Source organism: Nicotiana attenuata, unplaced genomic scaffold, assembly GCF_001879085.1.
Source record: "Nicotiana attenuata strain UT unplaced genomic scaffold, NIATTr2, whole genome shotgun sequence".
NCBI classification, from domain to species: Eukaryota; Viridiplantae; Streptophyta; class Magnoliopsida; order Solanales; family Solanaceae; genus Nicotiana; species Nicotiana attenuata.
In genome coordinates, this window is record NW_017671202.1 from 276,238 (window position 1) to 299,240 (window position 23,003).

At 37.0% G+C, this 23,003-nt stretch overlaps 1 protein-coding gene and 1 non-coding gene across 2 annotated transcripts; both read right to left on the reverse strand.

The window, feature by feature from the left end:
* Window positions 1-3,684: 3,684 nt before the first annotated feature.
* On the reverse strand, window positions 3,685-3,758 carry TRNAV-CAC. The gene has a single exon. It is a non-coding gene; the product is annotated as a tRNA-Val (tRNA).
* Window positions 3,759-4,760: 1,002 nt separating this feature from the next.
* LOC109206658 (kinesin-like protein KIN-14J) lies at window positions 4,761-17,774 on the reverse strand. Its single transcript, XM_019369506.1, has 19 exons — window positions 17,515-17,774; window positions 16,210-16,351; window positions 12,333-12,439; window positions 12,146-12,229; window positions 11,959-12,036; window positions 11,783-11,875; window positions 11,648-11,677; window positions 9,103-9,444; window positions 8,951-9,032; window positions 8,766-8,861; window positions 8,507-8,686; window positions 8,252-8,358; window positions 7,988-8,166; window positions 7,495-7,659; window positions 7,147-7,400; window positions 6,857-7,020; window positions 6,008-6,576; window positions 5,384-5,484; window positions 4,761-5,207 (listed from the first exon to the last, which is right to left on the reverse strand). The coding sequence occupies exons 2-19, from the start codon at window positions 16,313-16,315 to the stop codon at window positions 5,146-5,148; spliced, it is 2,799 nt and encodes a 932-aa protein (XP_019225051.1). The 5' UTR covers window positions 16,316-16,351; window positions 17,515-17,774; the 3' UTR covers window positions 4,761-5,145.
* Between the last annotated feature and the right edge of the window lie 5,229 nt (window positions 17,775-23,003).

The following is a 23,003-nucleotide window of genomic DNA, read 5'->3' on the forward strand; positions in this document are numbered from 1 at the left end:
GCCGAGGATGTTGAAAGACTATGGACGCGGGCTGCAGGCGGTCCAAAATGGGGGAAGGTATACGGCCTTCCTACTAAGACATTCCATCGCTATAGGTGTGGAATGCAAGGAATAGGGACTTCCTCGCAAGCCGAGCAACTTGATGGGGAGAGCCTCTCCGCTATGCGGGAGACTGTGACAAAGCTCACATCCGAGCTAGAAGCGTCCAAGGAAAGAGAAAAGCTTAGAGATGCTCAGTACATTGGCGTGGTCGCTCAGTGCCAGGGCATGCAAGAGCAGATCAAAAATCTCCTAGCTGGATCTTTTTCGATTCCCCGGTCTCGGCCATCATCGCCAGAGGTTGCCCATCCCCGTGCTCGTTCGTCCCGTCCTCCTAGTGGCCGTTCCTCCCGTCCTCCCCGTGATCATTCTTCCCGTCATCGACAAATAGACCCTTCTCAATACCGTGATGATGATGATGAAACTTCATCAGAGGGTGATGATAATGATGTACCAAACAATCAATGAATTTTAGACAATTTGAACTAGACAAATACAATTTATTTTCCATTGGGTTGTAATAAGAGTTAACTTAGTTCGGTAGTTCTATTGAAATTTACACTTTCTTGGTTTTAATGTAGCTTTTAATGTTGTTTTTGTGTTGTTGTTGTTGTTGTTGGGTTGTTGTTTGGTATTCTTATTGGAATTGTTGTTTGAATTGTTGTTGTTGTTGCTTGTTAGGGTTTTGGTATGACTGGCAGGTGGTGTAGCTGCCAAAACAGGCAGTTTCTGCCAAAATAATACACAGAAAAGCGACCAACTTTGGTCTCTATTTGGTCGCTTTTCACGTTCAAAAAAAATAAATTTCTAGAGAATAGCGACCAACGTTGATCGCTATTTACCCAGATTTCTACAAAAAGCGACCAAACTTGGTCGCTATTTCATTAAAAATAAAATTTACTAGTGATATAGCGACCAAGTTAGGTCGCNAAATAGAATAAATTCATGTATTTAGGGACCAAAGTTGGTCGCTAGTTTAATAAAATAAATAAATTATTGAATAAAAAAGCGACCAACCCTGGTCTATAGTTTCTAGATTTTAAAATATAATATTTGGATTAGAGACCAAAGTTGGTCGCTTCTTAATGATTAATAATAAATAAATAAATAAATAAAGTATTTTATATTTAGAGACCAACTTTGGTCACCAAATTTATATTATTAAATTAATAAAGCGATCAAAGTTGGTCTCTATAGTCAATATCCGGAATATTTGGTCCATTTAGCTTAGAGACCAAAGTTGGTCGCTAATTAGCGACCAACTTTGGTCCCTAAATAAAAGAGACCATCAATATAGCTGCCAGGTCCGTTTGGTCGCTTTTTGGTCGCTTTTTAGCCTAAAAGCGACCAACTCTGGTCGCTTTTTGCGGTTGCTTTTAGGCGGATTTCTAGTAGTAACAGATTTATCATAATATCAACTTTCTTCCGCGACCTGAGATAATATTTTTATTAGTAATTAATAATCTTTTAGTTCACTTGTTCTCCTAAGGGTCCTATGTTCTTTGAATATATTTAAGTTCCATGCATAGAATAAATTAGTGAAACTCTTGGCTTGTGAAACATGGTAGATTTGTTTAAGAGCCAGGATGGGTCCCTAATAAAAAGAACTAAGTAACTCTTCATATTTGAGCCTCAGAAATGACATAAGGCCAATACTAATAAATTTCTTAGTTGTTTAATAAGAAAATATATCACAAAAAATCTTTTACCATCTGTCTCCTGGAAGAAATTCCTTAGTTTAGAAATCATGAGAAGCATGAACCAATTGATAATTTCTCAAAAATCACATATCGTGGAACACGACGATTTGAAATCCTATGCACCAAAGAGTATTAACACAATTAAATCACTTATAATATAAACTAGTTTTTGGGCACGCATGTTGCGCGTGGACCCAATGTTAATGAGTACAAAAATTATAAAATCACGTGAATAATATTTTCTCAGGAACAAGGATGATGGGACAAAAGACACCTTATTGTGCATTTATATATAGTGCCGGGAAGAATCTGAAAAGGCATGTAGAAGGAGTTATCATGGAAGATGAAAGAACAAAATATAAAGAGTGAAATTACTGCAAATAATAAGTAAAGAAATGATTTCTATAACTTTATTAGGGAAAAGAAACGGATGAAATGAGCCATCAATATCTGGGAAAAAAGTTAGAACACCAATTTTAGGGTGTTCTTCAAAAAGAACATGGGGGTTAAAAACCAAATTAATGATTTCAATAACTTTATTAGGAATTGAAACTGAAAGAAGCAGCCATCATTTCAGTCACTTTATTGGTTATACGTTACCCAAGCTCTTTTCTACGGATTCATCCTTTTAATTAGGTCATGTAATTTAATGGTCATGTACTTATAATATTACTATTTCATATTTATTATATTTAATATTTAATATTTTATTATATTTTACTTAAAAATAATTTACAATAGGGGCAAAATAGTAATCCAACTTTGCAGGAAGGAGCTTCCCATTTTATTATATTAAATATTTAATATTTTATTATATTTTGCTTAAAAATAATTTACAAAAGGGGCAAAATAGTAAGTCAACTTTGCAGGAAGGAGCTTCCCACTTTTATTTCATATTTATTATATTAAATATTTAATATTTTATTACATTTTACTTAAAAATAATTTACAAAAGGGGCAAAATAGTAATCCAACTTTGCAGGAAGGAGCTTTCCACTTTTAGTATAATATGATATGATGATATATGATATGATACGATGATATGATATGATATGATGATTATGCAGATTAGTCCTTATATAGACATCACTGGAAGAGGTCCGATCCACTTCCAAATTTTAATGGTTGATTCAACTCCTTTACTCTCACATTTTCCTTCAACCAAGAATTACCAAGATCAAAAACCTCAAATGCTAAATGATCCTTCTTCTCTTGAAGAAATAATAGAGCCATTTTGCTTGCATCAATTGCAGGATCTTTGGTCATTTTTCTGCCAGAAACAAAGGGGTTGGAGCTTTGTAAGAACATGAAAGAGCAAGAACAAGAGGGTAATAGAGCGCCTTATGTGATAAATGGGGTGTGAATGTTGATTTTGTAGTTCTTGTGTATCCATCATTTATAAGTTTTGACTTAGCACATAATATCTTTCCTTTCTACTTAAAAATTGAAAGGGCAGCACGATGCACTAAGTTCTCACTATGGGCGGAGTCAGGGGAAAGGCCGGACCACAAAGATCTATTGTACACAGTCTTACCCTGCATTTCAAAAAACTGTACATGTTACTTAAAACTTATGTTCCATTTTTTTGCGAAGCAGGTCAATATATAGCTTTGGATCAGAAATACTTCCTATGGTCTTTTTCAACTTTAATCAATATCGTTTTACTTGGTACTAGCAACTTTATCGCGAAATTTCTCTATCTTAAGGAGAAAGGGTAAAAAGGGGCAATATATAGATGGATGAAGTAATAAGACTAATGATTTGAATATAGCTACTTCCTATAAATCTTGATTTATCTAACATGACAAATTATTTGCCATTGCATTTATCTCATTCTCATCAAACTCCCGTGTAATTTGAAGCAAAAAGAAAGGGTATAAATTGTCTCTTAAAAGTTTGCAAAATCAAGAAGTAGAAACCAAAATAGAACAAGAACGTAAAAAACTGTCTGAGCCCGGGTTCGAACCGGGGACCTCTAGTGTGTGAGACTAGCGTGATAACCGACTACACCACCCAGACTTGTTTGCTGAAGTTGGCTATAGTTTTTAAATTAACTAAAGTCATTGCAAATAACCATTTCCATTTTTTCTCACTAGCTTATTTTTCCAACGTTATTTCACTTGTAGTTTAAAATATGACACATACCTCGCTTCATCCAAAAAGAATATTTGAGAAAAGTTTGTTTTCAAAAGGTAAATTTACTATGGTATTTCATAAGTACCCTGTTGTAACCTTAATTATTATTTGAGTTTTGTAATACCATTCTGACCTAGAAAAATAGAAGTAGTTGATATATTGCACTATCATTGAGTAAAGTTTCATGTCTACCTTCTATCTAAATAGCGTCGAGAACGAGACTAATTAGTAAAAAGGAAGAAAATAGATTGCATATCTTTGCAGGTGTATTTTGTTTAAGCACAATGTTACGTGGATTCAACCATGTAATTTGTCTGTATTTAGTAAGGTTTCATATATTCATCATGGATAAAACTTCTATGTTGTTGTCCTTTTTCTGTTTCACTTGCAGAAAAATAGAAAGGCAGCCCGATTCACAAAGCATCCCGCATTCACGCAGGGTGGGAGAGAAGCTGTACCCCAAAGGGCTGTAATGTAGGCAGCCTACCCTGATGCAAGCATCAATATCTGATTCCACGGCTTGAACCTGTGACCTATATATTGGTCACATAGAGAAACCACATGGCTTTTTTGAGTTTTAGCTAGACATAGAGCCCGTTTGGATTAGCTTAAAAAAAGTGGGTTTTCAGCAGAAATAGCTTTTAAGCCAAAAAGCAATAAGCTGGGGTTGCCCAGCTTATTACTTTTGGCTTGTTTTAAGCAGTTTTAACTTATTTTAAGCACTTTTTAACTTTGTCAAACACTGAAAAAAGCTATAAAAAAATTATATATTTAAATTTAAAAAAAAAAATTAAAAATTGATTTGACCAGCTTAAAGCCAATCCAAACACCCTCATAGTATCTCAAATTCAAAAATGAAAACAAAAGATCCAGTTACCAAGTGCTAAAGCATAATCAAAACCAAGCATGATCTTTCTGCTTTCACAATAAGCACCATAATCAAACAGAAGTTACCAGTTAACACCATTTAATAGCCTAAGTGTATCACTGAATTCTTCAATAGAGCTACATGTACACACTACACAATGGCAAACCCCACGCCCCCCCTCCGTTCCTCCTTCACTTCTAGTAGGGGAGGCGGGAGAGAGCGGAGGAGCAAATATTCCTACAGAAATTCACCTGATTAGTGCAGCTTGCTACAAGCTGAAGTTCCTAAGTAACTTCCACGACAATGGAAGACTAGCACAACAGGCTAAAGGTAATCGAAGATGGTCTACTCTACATACAAAGAAGGGTTGCAAGTGTCCTCTTCCGCAAATTTTCTGCTGTACTATTGCCATCTTTTGGAAGACTTAACTGTAGAAGTGTTGCTGGCAGTGGATTTTTTAGAACCTGAGAAGCATAGAGAGGAAAGAGCAAAAGTTGGTACTCTTAGGGACAAAAATAAGAATGCTTTAGAAAGAAGGTAATAGCGCTACATTATTGTCATTTCTCTTCTCTAATTAGGACTTTGGAGAGCATTAACAAAGAAGGAAAATAAAAATAAAGAACACAAGAGAATCACATACTCGGGACTTTAGGGGTGCTCTTGTGCAATGATGACAACCGAGAAGATCCTGTTTGCACCTTCTTTTGTGTGGGCCGTGGAAGTTTAGCAGGTACAGGAGGCCTGAATCATTTACAAGAAAAGAGAATAAGTAAGTTCCTTTAATTTTTGATGAGCGTCTTTGGTGTCTTTAACAACGAGTTCAGTGCCAAAGCTTAGCTTCCTGCTTTTTCCGTGTAACTGTAAGCTGTCTTTGACAAAATACTGTACTAAGAAAAGATGTGATCTAAAAGTCATGAAGTACACTTAAACTAGAAACGAGGAAGTGCAACTCCAAATTATATGAGATGCTCATTCAGAATGTAACCTGATGCATATCTTCAATTCTTTCTGTGAAGTTAAAATATGGATCGAAAATGAGAAAAGGAAAAAGGATAATTTCTACTACAAAGGCAGGTAAAGAACTTTTTCAGCACAAAAAGATACCAGATATGTGACCTCTCAACCTGAAGTGCTACGGGAGGAGGAATTAGAGTTTCCACAAATGAATCAATATTCAACAAAAAATCCATTGAATTGTAAGGCAAGATCGACAAAAAAGACAATCAGAGATGGCATAATGTACGTATATCTGTAGAATACTCACTTCTCTGGGGTCTCTGAAGGTGGCTTTGCCGTTTCTGGGAAAAGAGTGTATTCTACGATGCTATTGATTGAACCATCAGTCTCAGTTCCCATTGAAAGCACACCATCAGATATGTCACTTAATCTCTCTTCAGAATCTGCATCATCAAATCCAATGAGCACCACATCTTCATTAGGATTCTGACATTCTCCTCTAACAGTGGCCCTTGAATCGGTCTCTTCACCCAAATTTAGACCAGCATCTACTACAGCAAGCCTGGATTGCCTAAAGAAATCTCTGTGATGCCTAAAGTCATCCATTGATTGCTGAGAGCCAGTGTCAGATTGTCTGTCGCTGTATTCCGAACTATTGTCCACGTCAGAAGCAGCTTTCTGAATAGGTCTTGAGCTTCTCTCTCCAGAAAATATTTGGCTTGTTCGTGGACCACCTAAAGAATGTCTTCTTGGAGAGGCAGAGCCATGCCTGGTTGAGCTCACACTGCGCTTCTCACCATTGCCATTGGTTTTGAGAGCCCGCAGCCGCCCAATTTCGTCGTCCTTCTTTGCAATTGTGTCTTTTAAGTTAGCTACCTGAAAAATTACTATTCTATTTTCAGTAGTACTTTGTAAATGACCAAAACAAAGGAAATAGAAACATAGCAAGCATCATAAATCTGGTGTACAGTAGAGAAGAGTTAAGCGTGACAAGATTATTATTAAGACAGAGTTTTACTTGTAAATGCACAACTGTGATGTCGGATTTACAAAAAATAAGTAGACTGTAGATGCATGCAATGAGAAAAGGTAAGAGCATCTAGAATGACATTATCTACTGAACTGCTGATATTCATTAGAACATGCCATTAAGTACCTGATCCATAAGCTCTTTAATACCTCGACCCTCTTTATTATTCCGCGCTGCACCCAACTCCACTCCAGACACCCTCTCAGCAAACTTCAGGGTGCTGATGGTTTCTGAGTAGGATTCCACATCAGGATTGAGCTGTACAAACATAAGTGTCTTTGCCTGGCCTCCTGTAACATGTAATGAGCGAAAATCAAGTAAATAAAGGTTTAATAGGAAAGAGAAGTAAAACTACTACCAAGAAAATAAAGCAATGTATTCAAATTTGAATTAACACTGAAGAGATATATAACTACCAAGGGAGCTTTGAAGAACTTGAGTTAGTTTACTATTTCTGTATGGCACATGAGAACTTTTTTGTGCCAATGCAAAGATCACATCTCCAAGAGCCGATAAGGATTTGTTTATATGTTGTGCTTCCCGTAAACGATCCCCTGTGGCTTCGGACCGATCTACTCTTTCACTGCCAGCCAGATCTACCAAATGCAAGCAACCTCGTAGAATAGCATTTGTTTCCAAGTCCATACCACGTACATGAACCGTAAGGATGCTGCATCAAAGTCAGTTCAAATAAACATGATGACGTTGCAGAATGAGAATGATTGTCCACAATGTGAATAAACAGTTTTAGCATAAGAGCTAACCTATGTGACCGGCTGCTTCTTTCATTTAAAGCAGTAGCACCAACAGCTCTATTCATCAAGCCAATATTCATCAATTCTAAGACATCTGCGGTTGATTTGACAGGATGCATGCTAGCATCTGGGACAGCTAATCCATTGGGCTGAGTAGTACTCCAAATCCCAAGTGTGCGCAAGTTAAAGAAAACATCCGGAAATATATGGCATACATATTTCTGACATCTCCACTAACTATTGAAATGGAAAACTTGAATATATTTATATAATTACATCGAAGCAATAGTGCTTCAAGGGAAATAATGTGTGGAAAAAGAACAAAGAAAAGGTAAATAGCCAATGTATCAAAAACAAAAACGACAACTATGCCTCAGTCCTAAACAAGTTAAAGTCAACTATATGAATCCTTACTGACCATGTTTCTCCATTTAAAATCAACTCATGTCGTCATCACATCAAATAAAAATAAAAACACATAAAAAAAATTTAACAAGGATATCGTTTTTGTGAAGTATCACTGCAAAGCAAGTCACGCACTTGCTCATTGTATATCTCAACCATTTGAACACCAATTTCATATGCAATGGAGCTTTTCCTACTTTGAGAGAGGTTGAATAGATCATTCAGAGCTCGATAGTTGACCCCCCAATCCTCCACCGATGACATGCTTGGCCCACTCTAAAGGCAATTAAAAGGGACAAGGATGAGTAGAAGTGAAAAGCCAACTACATCCACTGAATAAAACTTTTAAGTATGTCCATACCATGGTATATGTTTTTCCAGAACCAGTCTGACCATAAGCAAATATGCAGACATTGAACCCATCCAAAACAGACCTGATTAATGGTTGAGTGTCCCGAAATACCTCCTCTGAAAGATAATAGAGTTAAGAGAGAAAAAAGGCAAACATTGAGAAAAGGTATTTTCGTTCTTTTCATTCTCATTCATGATGAAAGTAAAGGATTTTCATATTAAGTACTTATTCTAAATATCAAATTGATAAACAAAATCATCAAACCTTGAGTGGCTGCAGGTGCAAAGACCTTGTTGAATTTGAAAAGACGGTGACTATCTTTCCCTTGTTTGGAGGGATTAGTAACAACCAGTTCCCCATTCTCGCCAATGTACTCTATGGTTGTCAATTTTTGGCTTTGGCCCGGAAGGAATGGCCTTATTCGACTATAAACTCTAATGTTACCTAATAAATGACATTATGTTAGGAAAAAACACTGTGTTGAACTTAAACAACTAAGTTCTTAATATTCCATTTAACTAACCTTTCAAATCTTGAACTTCATTATACAACTTCCTATTTTCTTCAAGCACTGTGTGGTAATTCTGAGCAGCATCAACCAGTCCCTTAAGATTGAACCCTATTAATCAAGAATACATCCATAAAGATTAGACGCCAAGACCAAGAATAAGATCAAATGTAATCATAGCATTTAGCTCTCCTTCTTACCAAAGTGGTTAAGTTCTTCGACGTAAACCTCCTTGGTCCTCATCACCTCCTGCCTTATAGACTCAGATTTTATCCTCAATTCCTGAGTTATTTAGAATGTCATATTCCTGATAACTTAGAATGAACTTGTACGATTAAATTCAAACGCAAACCTGTAGAGATCCAAAATGAGTGTCTATGAAGTGTTTGTAGCCAAGTTCTCTTCTTTTCAGGCTCACCAACTTGGATTCTGAAAATGCCTCAAGTTCTTGCACTTTCTTTGTTGATTCATTCAGCAGACCCTGAAGTTCCAGTATCTTGGTCTCTGACTCAACCCGAGTTTGCTCGGCATGCGCTTTCAATTGTAAACGATCCTTTTCATGTGCATGTTTGGATGATTCAAGCTCCGCTATCAATGAGGATATTTGCATCTCACAGTGATCCTTATCTTTCATTAACCTGATTAAATCTTGCTCTTGAAGTTTTTCCTTCTCTTCAATTTTGGCCTTCTCAATCTGTAAAAGGGAAGTTAGTTGGACTATATGTCCAGTAAAATAGAACCACATAACAAGAAACAATATAAGCAACATTGTTACATTGTCAATTCAACATTTCAACATGTTGCCATAATAGGCATGCTAATCAACATCACAGCAAAATAAACAAGTGAAAACAAGCGGAGAAAGGATCTATCATATATCACACTGCGCCTATGAATTAATCTCCCATTCCAAATAGTATGACAAAAGTTTGAGCCTCTGAGTTTGTGCTAATCTTTGGGTTTATTTCCTCTAGACATTCATCGCCTGTTCTCTAAAATCGTTATATCTAGAAACTAATATAGAAAGTAGTAGTGAATAGTAATCACACATTCTAAAAATCAAAATAAATACAAATTGTTAATGAGAATCATAGTAGAACTTTTTGACTCTCCATTAGTAACAGAGTCACGTAAAAGGCAGAGGAGAACCAAATACAACATTATTCGCAGCTGCTACAGTATGCAAGTTGATTGAGAAGACATTCATATATTAAACACGCTGAGAAATTTCTAAACCTCAAACCATTAAAGAGTACATAGATACTGCTAAATACTATAGCAATGCAAACAGTAATGATTAGACAAGCCAGCAACAGTAGCATGATAGCTCAACTAGGTGTTCTATAATTTGATCCTGCAGATAATTTCCAGAATCTTGTCATATCAAGGGACCAAATTAATATGACGACTATCTGAAACAGTAGAGAAACTCTCTAAGTGATCAAGAAAAGAGAATCAAGAAAACTTTGGCAACTTGAACGCAGTTCATCTAGTCAAAACCTGCATCATCAGAAGATATCAAAACCCATTTCATATTATTGAGTTTAGATAAATTATTTCAGATTTGAGAGTATTAACATGACTTCAATGGAATCTTTATATAGTCTCAATTCCTCCCTCCTTTTCGTTATATGTAGCGGCGTTTGACTGGGACAAATTTTAAGATAGAAAGGAAGAATGTTGGAACTTCTGGTCTTAACATATCATGACAGTTTTGTGGCTATAGAAACATGTCATTAAGGGCAAATTTAGGTTAAATTGTTTTATGATATAGAAAGATATTATTCATTTTAGAACATATTAAAAAGGAAAGAATGCCACACAAAATGGAACAAAATGGAGTATTAGTTTAAGGATTAGCAGTTGCTCTCAATTGTATGTGTGTAACACTCTACCCTTTTCCTTGCATTAACACAAACTTTTTTAGAACCTGACCTAGAAGGTCCTTAATATTTATGGTATATCAATAATGTCCTCAATGGTTATGGCACTTAGTAGTGTTTCGCAATCAAAACTATTGACATTCACATATTAATACTTTTTGAGTCTGCGAGTATTAACTAAGGAAGAAGGGGAAACAACAACAACAACAACAACGAACCCAGTATAATCCCACAAGTGGGGTTTGGGAAGGGTAGTGTGCAGGCGGACCTTACTCCTACCTTTAAGAAGGCAGAGAGAGAGGGGGGTTGTTTCTGGTAGACCCTCGGCTCAGGAAAGATAAAAGGAAGGAGCAACAACAAGCAAACCAATCAGAAAACCAAAGCGAAGATACAAGACTAACATTAAGTACTACAATCAGAAAATCGAAGTGAAAGAAACAACAAGTAATAACAGAAATCTAAGAATAAGAAAATACAAGACTAACACTAGGTAATGCAATAAAGCTACTGGAACGAGCAAGGACAACGCTCGGCTACCTAACCCTCTACCTTAATTCTCAACCTCCACACCTTCCTATCCAGGGTCATGTCCTTGGTAATCTGGAGCATCGCCATGTTTTGCCTAATCAACTCTCCCCGATACTTCTTCAGCCTACATCTACCTCTCCTTAGGCCCTCCAAGACCAACCTCTCAACCTTAAAATAGGCATCTCCAAAATCCCAACTCAAAGGGAGCTATGAAGGACTACAGTACTAACACGTAATTGCGGTAGTTTCCTGTGCCAAAGTGATACAGGAGAATAAGATATTGTTAAAACCCCAAAAAGCTCTCCATATTACCAGTTGCAATTTGGAAACACAACAGTGGACTTAGACAATTAGCACGAAATAGACACAGAGTACTCATTTAGTAAGAGCATCCAATATAATCAGCACCGAAACATCATAAAATAAACAAGAAAAACTCTGTCAAGTCAGAAATTAGTAACTTCTTGATAAATTTAATGCACGCACCTTTAACTTTTGAAGCTTCTTCATAACAACCTGGGGGATTGAATCAAAATGTGAAGTTCAATAAAAGAATAGACAGAAGAAAAAAAGAAAAGAAGAAAGAAACTAATTCTGTATCAATACTGATACTTATAGCACCTCATGTTCCTCAGTGGTCCCCACAGCAAGGGTTTCAAGTGCTTTAATTCTTGATTGATATCTCTCCTCACGAGACTTGTACAAACCATTTTGCTGTAATACCACAAGAGATCCGCAGCTCATAAGTCCTTTGAATGAAGTTCATAAACCAGTACTGATAATTGGAACATTTGTACCTTTCTCAAATTATCAGCTTGTTTTGAAACTCGTTCTTCGATCTCTTGTACGACTAACTTCACCAGGGAGGCCACACACTTAACAAGTAGTAAAAAGATATCGGTAAGTAAATTAAGTATCAAATAGGATCCAGCAAAGAGAAATTTGTTCATTTTTCTGTCACCCTGTTCAGATCATCTGTCATACCTGAGGTATATCCCCATTCTTTCTCTCAATGCTGTCATCCAAAATATTATTCACAACACTGAAAAGTGAATGAGTGGAGGCACTCTGAAGATAAAAGTCAGTTCAATAAATGAAATCAGAAGTAGGCACAAACACTATAAAAGAAAGTGATAAGTCAACGCCAAGTGAAGAGCCATTCCAGCTTTACCTCTAAGCTGTTTAGCTTCATCAGCTCTGAGATCTTAGCAGCTGGTATATCACCAAATCCAAGCTTTGATTGGATCCCGTCAGGAAATTTACTCCCAGCAAGATTATCTGAAAATTAAAGCCCAAAGTGAGAGAAGTAAATCTACAGCGGAAAAGATTACAACCAATGACCAATCGCTTAAGATGAACATAAAATTCAAGACAAGAATTTTTCTGATGCACCATTTTCTGCGAAGTTCCACACATAAACGTGTTGTTTGAAGATAGTTGGATGTGGTGAAGAGCCAGAGTTCAACTCGCTGGAGGTTAAGAATGCCGGGGTAAAGGTAATGGATCTCAGTCTGGTTGTGATGAAAGTTTTTTAATTTGTGAAGTGCAGTAGTAAGTGGTGGAGTTTATTTTGGTGGTACTACGAAGGTGTAACAGGAGAAAACAATGAAAAGATAAATGAAGGTGAAACTGTCTGGTGCAAGGAACTAAAGAATTCAGAAATTTCAAAATGGAACTCAAATTTCCCTCCATGATAGCTGTGCGATGAATTAACAGACACCAGCTACCAAATTTGAGATCCTTAAGTGAGGGCTGCTCTGATGTAACAACTATCACAGCTTGTTTTACATTTTCAGTGTTCAGCCAACCAACAAAAAGATAACCAGGGAAGGAAAAGAATAAGAAAAAAGGAAACAGAAGAGCAGAAGGAACATTAAGTATTCTGGAACTAAGCCTCAGTTTTGCCCAATGGTCAAGTTCTATATTACATTCCTAAAACAGAGTGAAGCAACTTAAATTGCGTCTTTAAGTGAAAGAATGGTGGACAAGCTAGGATTTGGTGACAAGGTGAAAGAATGGTGGACAAGCTACGGGGTATCACGGACACCTTCATTCCGTCTTTCAAAGAAACTTAAATTGCTCAAGGGAGATATTATTAGATGGAATAAGGAGGTTTTTGGGAGGGTAGAGGTTAAAATGAGGGAGCTTATGCATGAACTGGGGGAACTAGACAGAGGGGAAGGGGCGAGGGAGTTAGATGAATCTGAGAAAGAGAGATTGGGGGAGGTTAAGAGGGAAATAGTCTAGTTAGCAATAGCTCAGGAGACTAGCTGGCGGCAAAAATCGAGGGCGCTATGGTTAAAGGAGGGGGATTCGAATACCAAATTTTTCCACAGGGTGGCGGTTGCAAATCGAAGGAAAAACTTCATAGAGTCCTTAGTTGTGGATGGGTGAGGATTGAGGGAGAGGAGGAGGTAAAAGGGGCGATAGTGGGGTTTTACGAGAACTTATACAAAGAGGAAGTTAGTTGGAGACCGACTTTGGGGGAAATAGAGTTCAACCACAGAGGGGAGGGATACAATGAGTGGCTAGAAAGGGCTTCGAAGAGGAGGAGGTGCACGAGGCTATGTCGAGTTGTGCTGGTGATAAGGCCCCCGGCCCCGATGGTTTCTCCTTGGCCTTCTTCCAGCTCTGTTGGGACACCATCAAGGGGGAGTTGATGGAAGCCATTGAATACTTCCATGTGAATGGTGTTTTCGAGAGAAGTATCAATGCTTCTTTTATAAATATTGTGCCTAAGAAAGAACGGTGCATCTTGTATCAGAGACTACAGGCCTATTAGTCTCGTGGGGAGCATTTACAAGATTATTTCTAAAGTGCTTTTCAACAGACTCAAGAAGGTTCTTGACGTGTCTGTTTCGTCCTCCCAGAATGCATTTGTGGAAGGTAGGCAGATCCTGAATGCCGCTTTGGTGGCAAATGAACTTGTAGATTCCAGAAGGAAAAATAGAGATCCCGGCTTACTATGCAAGTTGGACCTTGAGAAGGCTTTCGACCATGTCAATTGGGAGTTCCTGAATTTCATTATGATACGGATGGGGTTTGGGGCAAGATGGAGGAGATGGATCAAGTTCTGCATTTCCTCGGTCAGATTCTCTGTCCTGGTTAATGGTAGCACGTGTGGTTTCTTTGGCAGCTCCAGGGGTCTCAGGCAAGGAGACCCCCTATCCCCCTGCTATTCATTCTAGTGATGGATGCTCTGAGTAAAATGATGGATCGTGCGGAGGGCGGAGGCTTCTTGAGAGGATTCTCAACTCCGATTGGGGTGCCCAGTGCCCGAAGAGTCTCTCATTTGCTTTTTGCAGATGACACTCTGGTTTTCTGTGATGTCGATATGGATCAGTTGACCTACCTGAAGCAGGTCCTGCAGTGGTTTCAGATAGTATCAGGTCTTAAAATCAACCTCGGCAAGTGTGAGATTTTCCCGGTGGGTGAGGTTGCTAAAATTGATGCTTTGTCTTATGTTCTCAGATGTAAGGTGGGCTCCCTTCCCACTACTTACCTGGGTCTCCCATTGGGCGCTTCGCATAAGGATACTACGGTTTGGAATCTAGTGATCGAAAGGGTTGAAAAAAGATTATCAGGCTGGCAGAAACGGTACTTGTCAAAATGCGGAATGGGAGTGCTTATTAAAAGCACTTTATCGAGTATGCCCACCTATTACTTGTCCATGTTGCAAGCACTTGTGAGCATCACAGAAAAACTGGAGCGGCTTCAAAGGAATTTTCTTTGGGATGCGGCAGATGGAACTAGAAAATATCATCTAGTGAATTGGCAGACAGTCACTTCCCCAAAGAACTAGGGTGGACTTGGAGTAAAAGATCTTAGGGTATTCAACAGAGCTTTGTTGGGGAAATGGCTGTGGAGATTCGGGGTAGAAGAGCATGCTCTATGGAGGGAGGTCATAGTAGAAAAGTACGATTCCACGGGAGGGGGTTGGAGGACCAAGGCAATCACAACACCTTTCGGGTATGGCATGTGGAGGAGCATCATGAAGAATTGGGAATCCTTCAATGGCAACATCACTTACAGAGTGGGAGATGGTAGGAGAATCAGATTTTGGAATCATAGGTGGTGTGGAGAGGATACGTTGAGGGTCTCCTTCCCCCACGTCTTTAGAGTTTCAAACCAGAAGGAATTGATGGTCCAACAGATTCGTAAGGAGCATGAAGGGGTAGTAAGGGACCTCTCATTTAAAAGGAACATGCAAGATTGGGAGATTGCGGAGCTCTAAGATTTATTGACACTGCTATATGGGCAAGACATGCCCCAGCCATCTTGTGATTCTTGGAGATGGGGTCTGCATGGCGATGGTTTGTTCACCGTAAAGTCCTTTTACCAGAGTATGTTGGTGAGAGAGGAGGCCTCTTTTCCATACTCCTCGATCTGGCTTCCTAAGGTGCCCACGAAGGTGTGCTTTTTTGCATGGCTAGCGGCGAGGGGAGTGATTTTGACTGCTGAGAATCTGCGAAAGAAAGGAATTACACTTGTTAATTGGTGCTATATGTGTAAAAGCTCAGGGGAATAAGTTGATCATCTTTTGTTGCATTGCCCTGTGTCCTCGGCTTTGTGGAGGGCGATCCTGAACCTTTTTGGTGTTCAATGGGTGATGCCAAGCACTGTAAAGGAAATGTTATATAGCTGGGCCGGTTTCCGCAGAATAAGAAAGCAAAAGGCGTGGAAGTTTGCCCCGTTAGCTCTCATGTGGATAGTTTGGGGGAAAGAAATAGGAGAGCTTTTGAGGGGATTGAGTCTCCTTTTTCACATCTTAAGAATAGTCTTTTATCTTTGATCGCTTTTTGGTGCACTCATATAGCCCCTACTTGTATGGAAGATTGGGCTTCTTTTGTAGAGAATCATGTTCTGATGTAAATTCTCTACTTTTGGGTATACTTCCTGTATACGGGAGTTCTCTCCCTTTTGATTAATACAATTTGCCTTATAAAAAAAACAGAGTGAAGCACTTTTGCCAATAGTTGGATAATATAGGAAAAGGACTGAGAATATATAAAAAAAAATTGAGATACTTAAAGATATGAAATGTTTACCTTCTGCAGCCCCTCTGAAAATTTCTACTCTATCAGACACATCGCAGTTAAGAATTTCATTTAAACTGGCGGAGTCTCCATTTTCAGTTGCAGCTTCTGGATTCATGATAAATTTGATTTATGTTTTTCCAGGATAGCAATACTAGTAAAGAAAACAAGAATCAGTATACGAAATATACTAGCTCATGATTACATTGATGGCTACTCTTCAGCCAAAAGCAACTATATAATTGACACAACTATAATGAGATTAGACAAGTGTTATTTAGTCAAATAAGAACAACGCATGAACATAAACACCATAAGTTTTTTACATTTATTGACATAATCAAACAATGATTTGCACACAAAACTGTGTAATTGTACATATATTGTTCTATTAGAACAGATGCCTTTATTCAAATGTCCAACATTTTCATCTAAACAGGAAAATGTATTGTCTTGGATTAAGAACTATTTTGTAAGAGATCACCATTGCCATCGTAGAACTATTTTTTTATTTGGAGAAAAGGTTAATGTGGATTAAACCCCACATAAAACCTATTATAGAAATATGATTTAATCTCATCTCATACACATTGTTTTAGTTTAATTAACAGGTTATTTACTAAAACGTTCAATTGAACAGGTTAATTACTTAAACTATTTTGATAAAAAAATTTATTTGAAATTGTGGATTCAGATCAACAAAGCTGGCGAAACACGCATTCCTGGCAAAAGCTAGTCTTTATAATTCCCGACTATTTTGGAAACTAATCTAAAAATTCAATCAACTAAACTTTCTTTAGTAAATTAACTCTACTACTACTAATATGACTCAACTCCAAATTTGTGTTTTTTACAAACAAAGAGAGTATTACTGAGCTGTGTTTTATAACCAGACACTAAGCTAAAATGTGTAGCTCCATACTAACAGGCAATAGCCTAACCCAGATTAGCTAAACAAGGAAGTTTTGGTTAAAGAACAAAACTTTGGTACCCCTAATCAAGAAACCTCTCACACACACACACACTGCACAACAATGCTGAAACCCAAAAAAAAAAAAAATCAACACCCAGTTTGCTATTTTCTCCATTTATGAACAATTTCAAAGTGCAAGAATCAGTCAAATTGTGAAAAAGGAAGAAACTGTAATAACTTCACAGCCCAAAAACAGCAAAAATAAAAACCCCATATGGGTCTACAACCAAAAAAATATAGACATTTTGCACAAACCCTACATGAAAAAAAAAACCTTAAAAATATAAAAAATCCAAAAATGCGAAAGTATATAAAAAGATTGAGAATGTGGGTAAGATACTAACCAGAATGAGCTGAAATTAAGGAGATCTTGAGAATTTGAAGCTTAATAAACCATTAGATCGAGGAAAGTTTGAATCTTTTTGGTAGGTTTTGTAAGAACAGAGATTGAATCTGTGAAATTTGAAGGTATTTTTTTGGCTTTTTGTTTGTTCTTGAAATACCGGTTTTTTTTAGAAGCAAAGCGACGATGATGATGATGGCATTGCAGAAGAGGGCCCCTATTTCTTAGGAATTCTTTTGGGTTTGGTCTTTCAATTGGAGACTTCAGGTTTTAGTTTACTATTTTTAGATTTTCCAATTAATGGAGCAAAAACAAAAAATAATGCTTAATATTTTAAACAAAAAAAATGAACTCTATGCTTAATATTTTAAACTAAAAATGGACTTTTACTTTTCTTCTCTTTTACGTTTCGCTATTTTATCTTCATGTTTTTCTTTTGATGATACATATTCATGTTAAAACTGCATATACAATGTTATAGACTTAATAATTTTCTTTTTTTGGTCATAATGGCAAGCAGTCTCGTATTTTGTTGGTAGTAGGTTTTTATGATTATTCATTGTTTTCTTTCATTATTGATCATCTTAGTTGTTTTTATATGGCTTTTTGATATTGTTCTTTCTTATCTATATTTTCATTAATGTGGTGCTTGTGCTATCCTGAGCCGAGGGTCTATTGGAAATAGACTCTCTATCCTCACAAGGTAGAATAAGGTCTGTGTACACACTACCCTCCCAAGACCCCACGATATGGATAATATTGTTGGGTTTTTAACCATTAATATGGCTGAAAAGATGGTGAATGGGAAATTGAGGGAAATTAAATTTTTAAGCCCCCCCCCCCCCTTTGATAGAGGGACATTGTCCCATATTGGAAGAGGAAGAGGTTTTTGATGGGTATATAAGCAATTGCTCTTCTTCTAGCTCTTAAAGAGTTGAAAAGAAGGCAAGCCTCGCGCCGCCGCCGTCGTCACTCGCTCGGCTCGGCTTCGCCTTCGGATTTGGTCGATTGATTGATTAGTTTTTTGGACCAAATTTATTTGTTAATAGTAAATATTAACAGAAATGTTGTTAAATAAACAGTCATTCTCTCAGATTTTCCATACGATTTTCTGAGTTCTCCTCCTTTCTTTTGCATACTTTTAACTTCAAAGAAAGCAATAGTAAGGGTGATTTGCTACCGAACTTTGTGTTCGCTGAAACACCGGGGTTTGAAGTATCACTACATCAGTGTATAATTCGTTCTATCCTGGGAGCAAATAATCCATAACCTTAGGTACTATGAGGGAATTAAATTCCTTAAGGAAACACTGTGAATTCAGTGGGCTCAGATTAACTTTTGTTTCGTTTATATTTTCTGTTTATATGTTATTTTATCTTTTCCATAATTAGTTTACAAATACATTTTACTAATAAAAATTGGGTATATTGTTGTTGTTGTTTTTCTCATAATAATAACTTTCGTCTCCTTTGTGTTTATAGTAATGACCTCTTTTCCATCATGTTTTCAGTAATAACCTACTTATAATTGTAGGTTATGAGCTTAATACATCAACAACAACAAATTTAGTGTAATCCTACAAGTGGGGTCTAGTATAGTGTGCACGCAGACCTTAACTCATCTTTGAAAATAGAGGTCAGGTTGTTTCCGATACTCACTTTGAAAATAGAAAGGTTGTTTCCGATAGACCCTCCGCATACTCACCGAAAAAAAAGGTTATGACTTGATAAATTCTTCTACCTTATATTCACTTTCGTTGCTATGAAATTAGAAGTGTTCGATATAATGATTTTTAGTTTAGCTAATTACTTGAACCACTTCATAATAAGTCTTATTTCTATAATTTCATTTGCCCCATATAAAAAGCATGTCTTATTAATGCTTGATTTTTCAATTAATATTTTAAGAATTTATACAAATAAAATAACTAAAAAAAATACAAGTAAAATGGCGAGTTAGGCACATTTAATGTTCATCGATAAAAAGGAATTTTTTATCAAAATCGAAAATTTCAATCTTATATTCTTTTTGCTTCGGATTATCCTTTATTTTCTTCGGTGTGCTGAAATTTCAAACTCATAAACAATAATGGGTAAACTTGTAGATGTAAGAATTAAAATAATTATTATTTTTAAACAAAATATTCAAAAAACTTATATCTACAATTAATACATCAAAATATGATAATCGAGTGCGTAGTTTTGAGTTTGCATTTAGTGATATTCATATTCTAATCAATGCTCCTTAATTTTCTCTTCTTTATGTAAAATAAATAAATAAATAGTTGAATTATTCATTTCCAGTTTGCGTAATTCTTGTATTTTCTTTATTAGCTTTCCTTTTCAAAAGTTCAAAATCGATAATACGTGTGGCCCACATTATGTTTTGGAATGGTATTCCCGCCTTATACTGTTTTTTTATATTATACTTTTGTTTGACATTTTAAGAGTATATTACACGTGGCAATAACACTTTACGGTGGGGTCCACCCCCTTAGATCCGGAAAGTATTTCAGTATTTGTTGCGGTCACGATCATCAAACGTGCATACCCTATGGGCTTACAATATTTGCCACCTTTTTTCTTTTTTCTTTTTCTTTATTCTTATTCACTTTTTTTTTGTTTTTGTTCTATTCCATCTACCAAAGCAAAGAATCTCTACAATGATTATGCCTTTTTTTTGGGGGGGAAAATATATGCTTTTTTTAACAATAAATTGGAAAATCTTCATTTATAAGAAAATGTTAATACATTATTAATTTTCAAAGATTCAACTTATTTTTTCTTTGACTATCATTTTAGAATTGTTCTAACAATATAAAATTGCGATTATTATTTTTTTCTCTAAGTTATAAAATTTTGAAAATTTCTCAAGTAATAAAATTACATACTTAAGATTATTTAAGATGACAATATTTAATCCCACGCTCCAAATTCTCTAATTTTTCTCAAGGAAGGAGGGAGTATTATTGTGACAATCACAAAAGAAAGTAAAGCTTAGTGTATTTTTTACCTTACTTGAAATTGCCTTAAGAAATTCTCTCTCTATAACCGCCTTCTTCTCCATTGACGATCTCCACCAAGCGGTGGCTACGTTTGGCGGGGAAAGTGGCTATCAATGGCGAGAGGCAAAGGGAATGGACNGATTTTTGCATTATGCGATCGCGTAAAGGGCTCTGCGATCGCATAGGTCTGAGAGTTTGGTCAGTGCGGTCGCGTGGCTAGGTGTGCGATCGCGTAGAAGAGGAAAGGAGTGCTCTGCGATCGCAAGGGGTGTTCTGCGATCGCGTAGAAGGAATTTTTGGGAGGTTTGAGATTGTGATATGCGATCGCGTTAGTAGTGAAGCGATCGCATAGAGGAAAGACTGGGCGGACAGAATAGTTTTAAGGGTTATTTCAGTTGCGAAACCCATCATTTTTCCACCATTTTTACACCGCCTTGAGAGCTTTTTGATCGATTTTGACGGGGATTTCAACGGGTATTGATTTGAGGTAAGTCTCTTGACTAGAAAACACCATTTTATGGAAGAATCAACACTCAAATTCATGAAAGTGGGTAGAAATTGTGAAGAACTAGGGCTTGGGTTTTGAAAACGAATTTTTAGGATTTGAAAGGCCATTTGAGCTCCGTTTTCGGTAAACTTTATATGTACGGACTCGGGGCGAGACGAGGAATCCGTTGGTGTGATTTTCGGAATTTTTCGAGAAGTGGGCCCGGGGCTCGAGTTTTACCAACTTCATGAATTTTAGTACTTTTCGAGTATTTTTGATTGGGTTATGTTTCTTTAACCCATATTTATGTATTCGTTGTGATTTTGACTAGATTCGACGCGCGAGGAGGCCGATACGAAAGGAAAAGGCATTGCGGACCATTCTACGGCCGGTTAGAGGTGAGTAGTTGGTGTATATGATGGCCTGGGGGTTTGAAACCCCGGCTTATCACATTGTGACGCTATTGTAGGGCGTGACTCGCACCCCATGGCAGGTGCGGGATTGGTTATGACTGGGGATTGTGACTTGGTCCATCCCGAACAAGAATGTTTCTATATTGGCGACTGATACGCACCCTGTATTGAATATATCTGGGCTTATTGCCGTGTTTGGGGCCTTGTGCCGATCTGTAGCATCCTTAGAGGATGAATGTCATTGTGATAGCATGCTTTGTATAATCATTGATCTCAGTCCTGTGTTTAATCACTGTTATAAAATGCTAAGTCACTTTTCCTAAAGTTAAATATCTAAAGTATATTCTTCTTAATAAATTGGAAATTGGGAAATTAATTGAATCTGTTACGTGACTCATATGCATATTGTGGACTGAGTATGGATCGGGCTGCACGCCGCAGCGAATGGTATGATTATATTGTGCTTGGGCTGAAGGAGCCCCTCCGGAGTCTGTACACACCCCCAGTGAGCGCCGTCGACGTTAAATGGATCGGGCTGTACGCCACAGCGTGTTCATGTGCATTGCATTGCATCCATACATTTTACTTGACTGTTATATTTGAAGTTGTTTTGCTGTTGGTTCGTAGTAAGGTGTCGGACTGTTAGTTTTAGCTTTGCTTTGTGGCATTTCGTGGATTTCTTATCTTCAGACATTTTATATGCTTATTACTCACTGAGTCGGTAGCACTCACCCCTACTCCCTGCACCTTGTGTGCAGATTCAGGTGCACCGGAGGCTTAGCTGAGCAGTCTTTATTTTCCAGAGCTTATCAGAGTTGTTGAGGTAGCTGCTAGACGTTCGCAGGACCTGACTACTCTTCCTATTTCAGTTTTATTATATATACATTTCCAGACTTGAGTATTTTCGTTCAGATATTGTTATTCAGATTGTTTTAGAGGCTCTAGACTCGTGACCCCAGATCTTTTGGGAGTGTTTTTATCAGACTTCGTATTTCTCAGTATTATTCTTCGATAAATATTGGATTATTATTCTAAAACTATTATATTCTCTTTAAATTGTCGGTTTTGAGGTTTACGGTTGATTTGGGAACGACTGTGGTCAGGCTTGCCTAGCAATTGCGTTGGGCGCCACCACGACCGGGTTTGGGGTCGTGACAAAAATCAAATATATTAAGTGTATCAAAACCTTCCTATTTGAATTATACGTAATATAACAGTTTTGAAAAGGAGAAATAATGACAATTTAAGAAGAAAAGGAAGAGTAAGATAAGTCTTCGTTTTTTGTTTCGACTTGGTTTCCATTTGTTTCAATTTCGAAACGAAAAGTAAAATACAAAAGAAATATTCTAGATTCATTTAAAAATAAATAATTGTATTGCTATTATCCTTTCTTTTTTAGGTTTACAATTTTTATAAAATATTAGGTTTAGTAGTCCTTATTTTCTTTTCTTGGTATAGAAGTCCTTATTTCTTTCCAGTTATGGAGTCTATTCATTAAGGTTTTTATGAGTATTTTTCTTAAAAAAAAAATAAAAGCTCATTTTTTCTTCTATTATTTAAGAATTTGAAATAAACTAAATGTTTTG

Bases quoted from the DNA above. Each gene is read 5' to 3' on its own strand.
- LOC109206658 (XM_019369506.1), bottom strand. From the start codon at position 16,315: ATGAATCCAGAAGCTGCAACTGAAAATGGAGACTCCGCCAGTTTAAAT. The intron at 9,445-11,647 runs GTGCGTGCATTA...TCCCTTTTACAG, and splicing joins AGAAGCTTCAAAAGTTAAAG to ATTGAGAAGGCCAAAATTGA. The intron at 8,167-8,251 runs GTATGGACATAC...AATTGCCTTTAG, and splicing joins CTGGAAAAACATATACCATG to AGTGGGCCAAGCATGTCATC.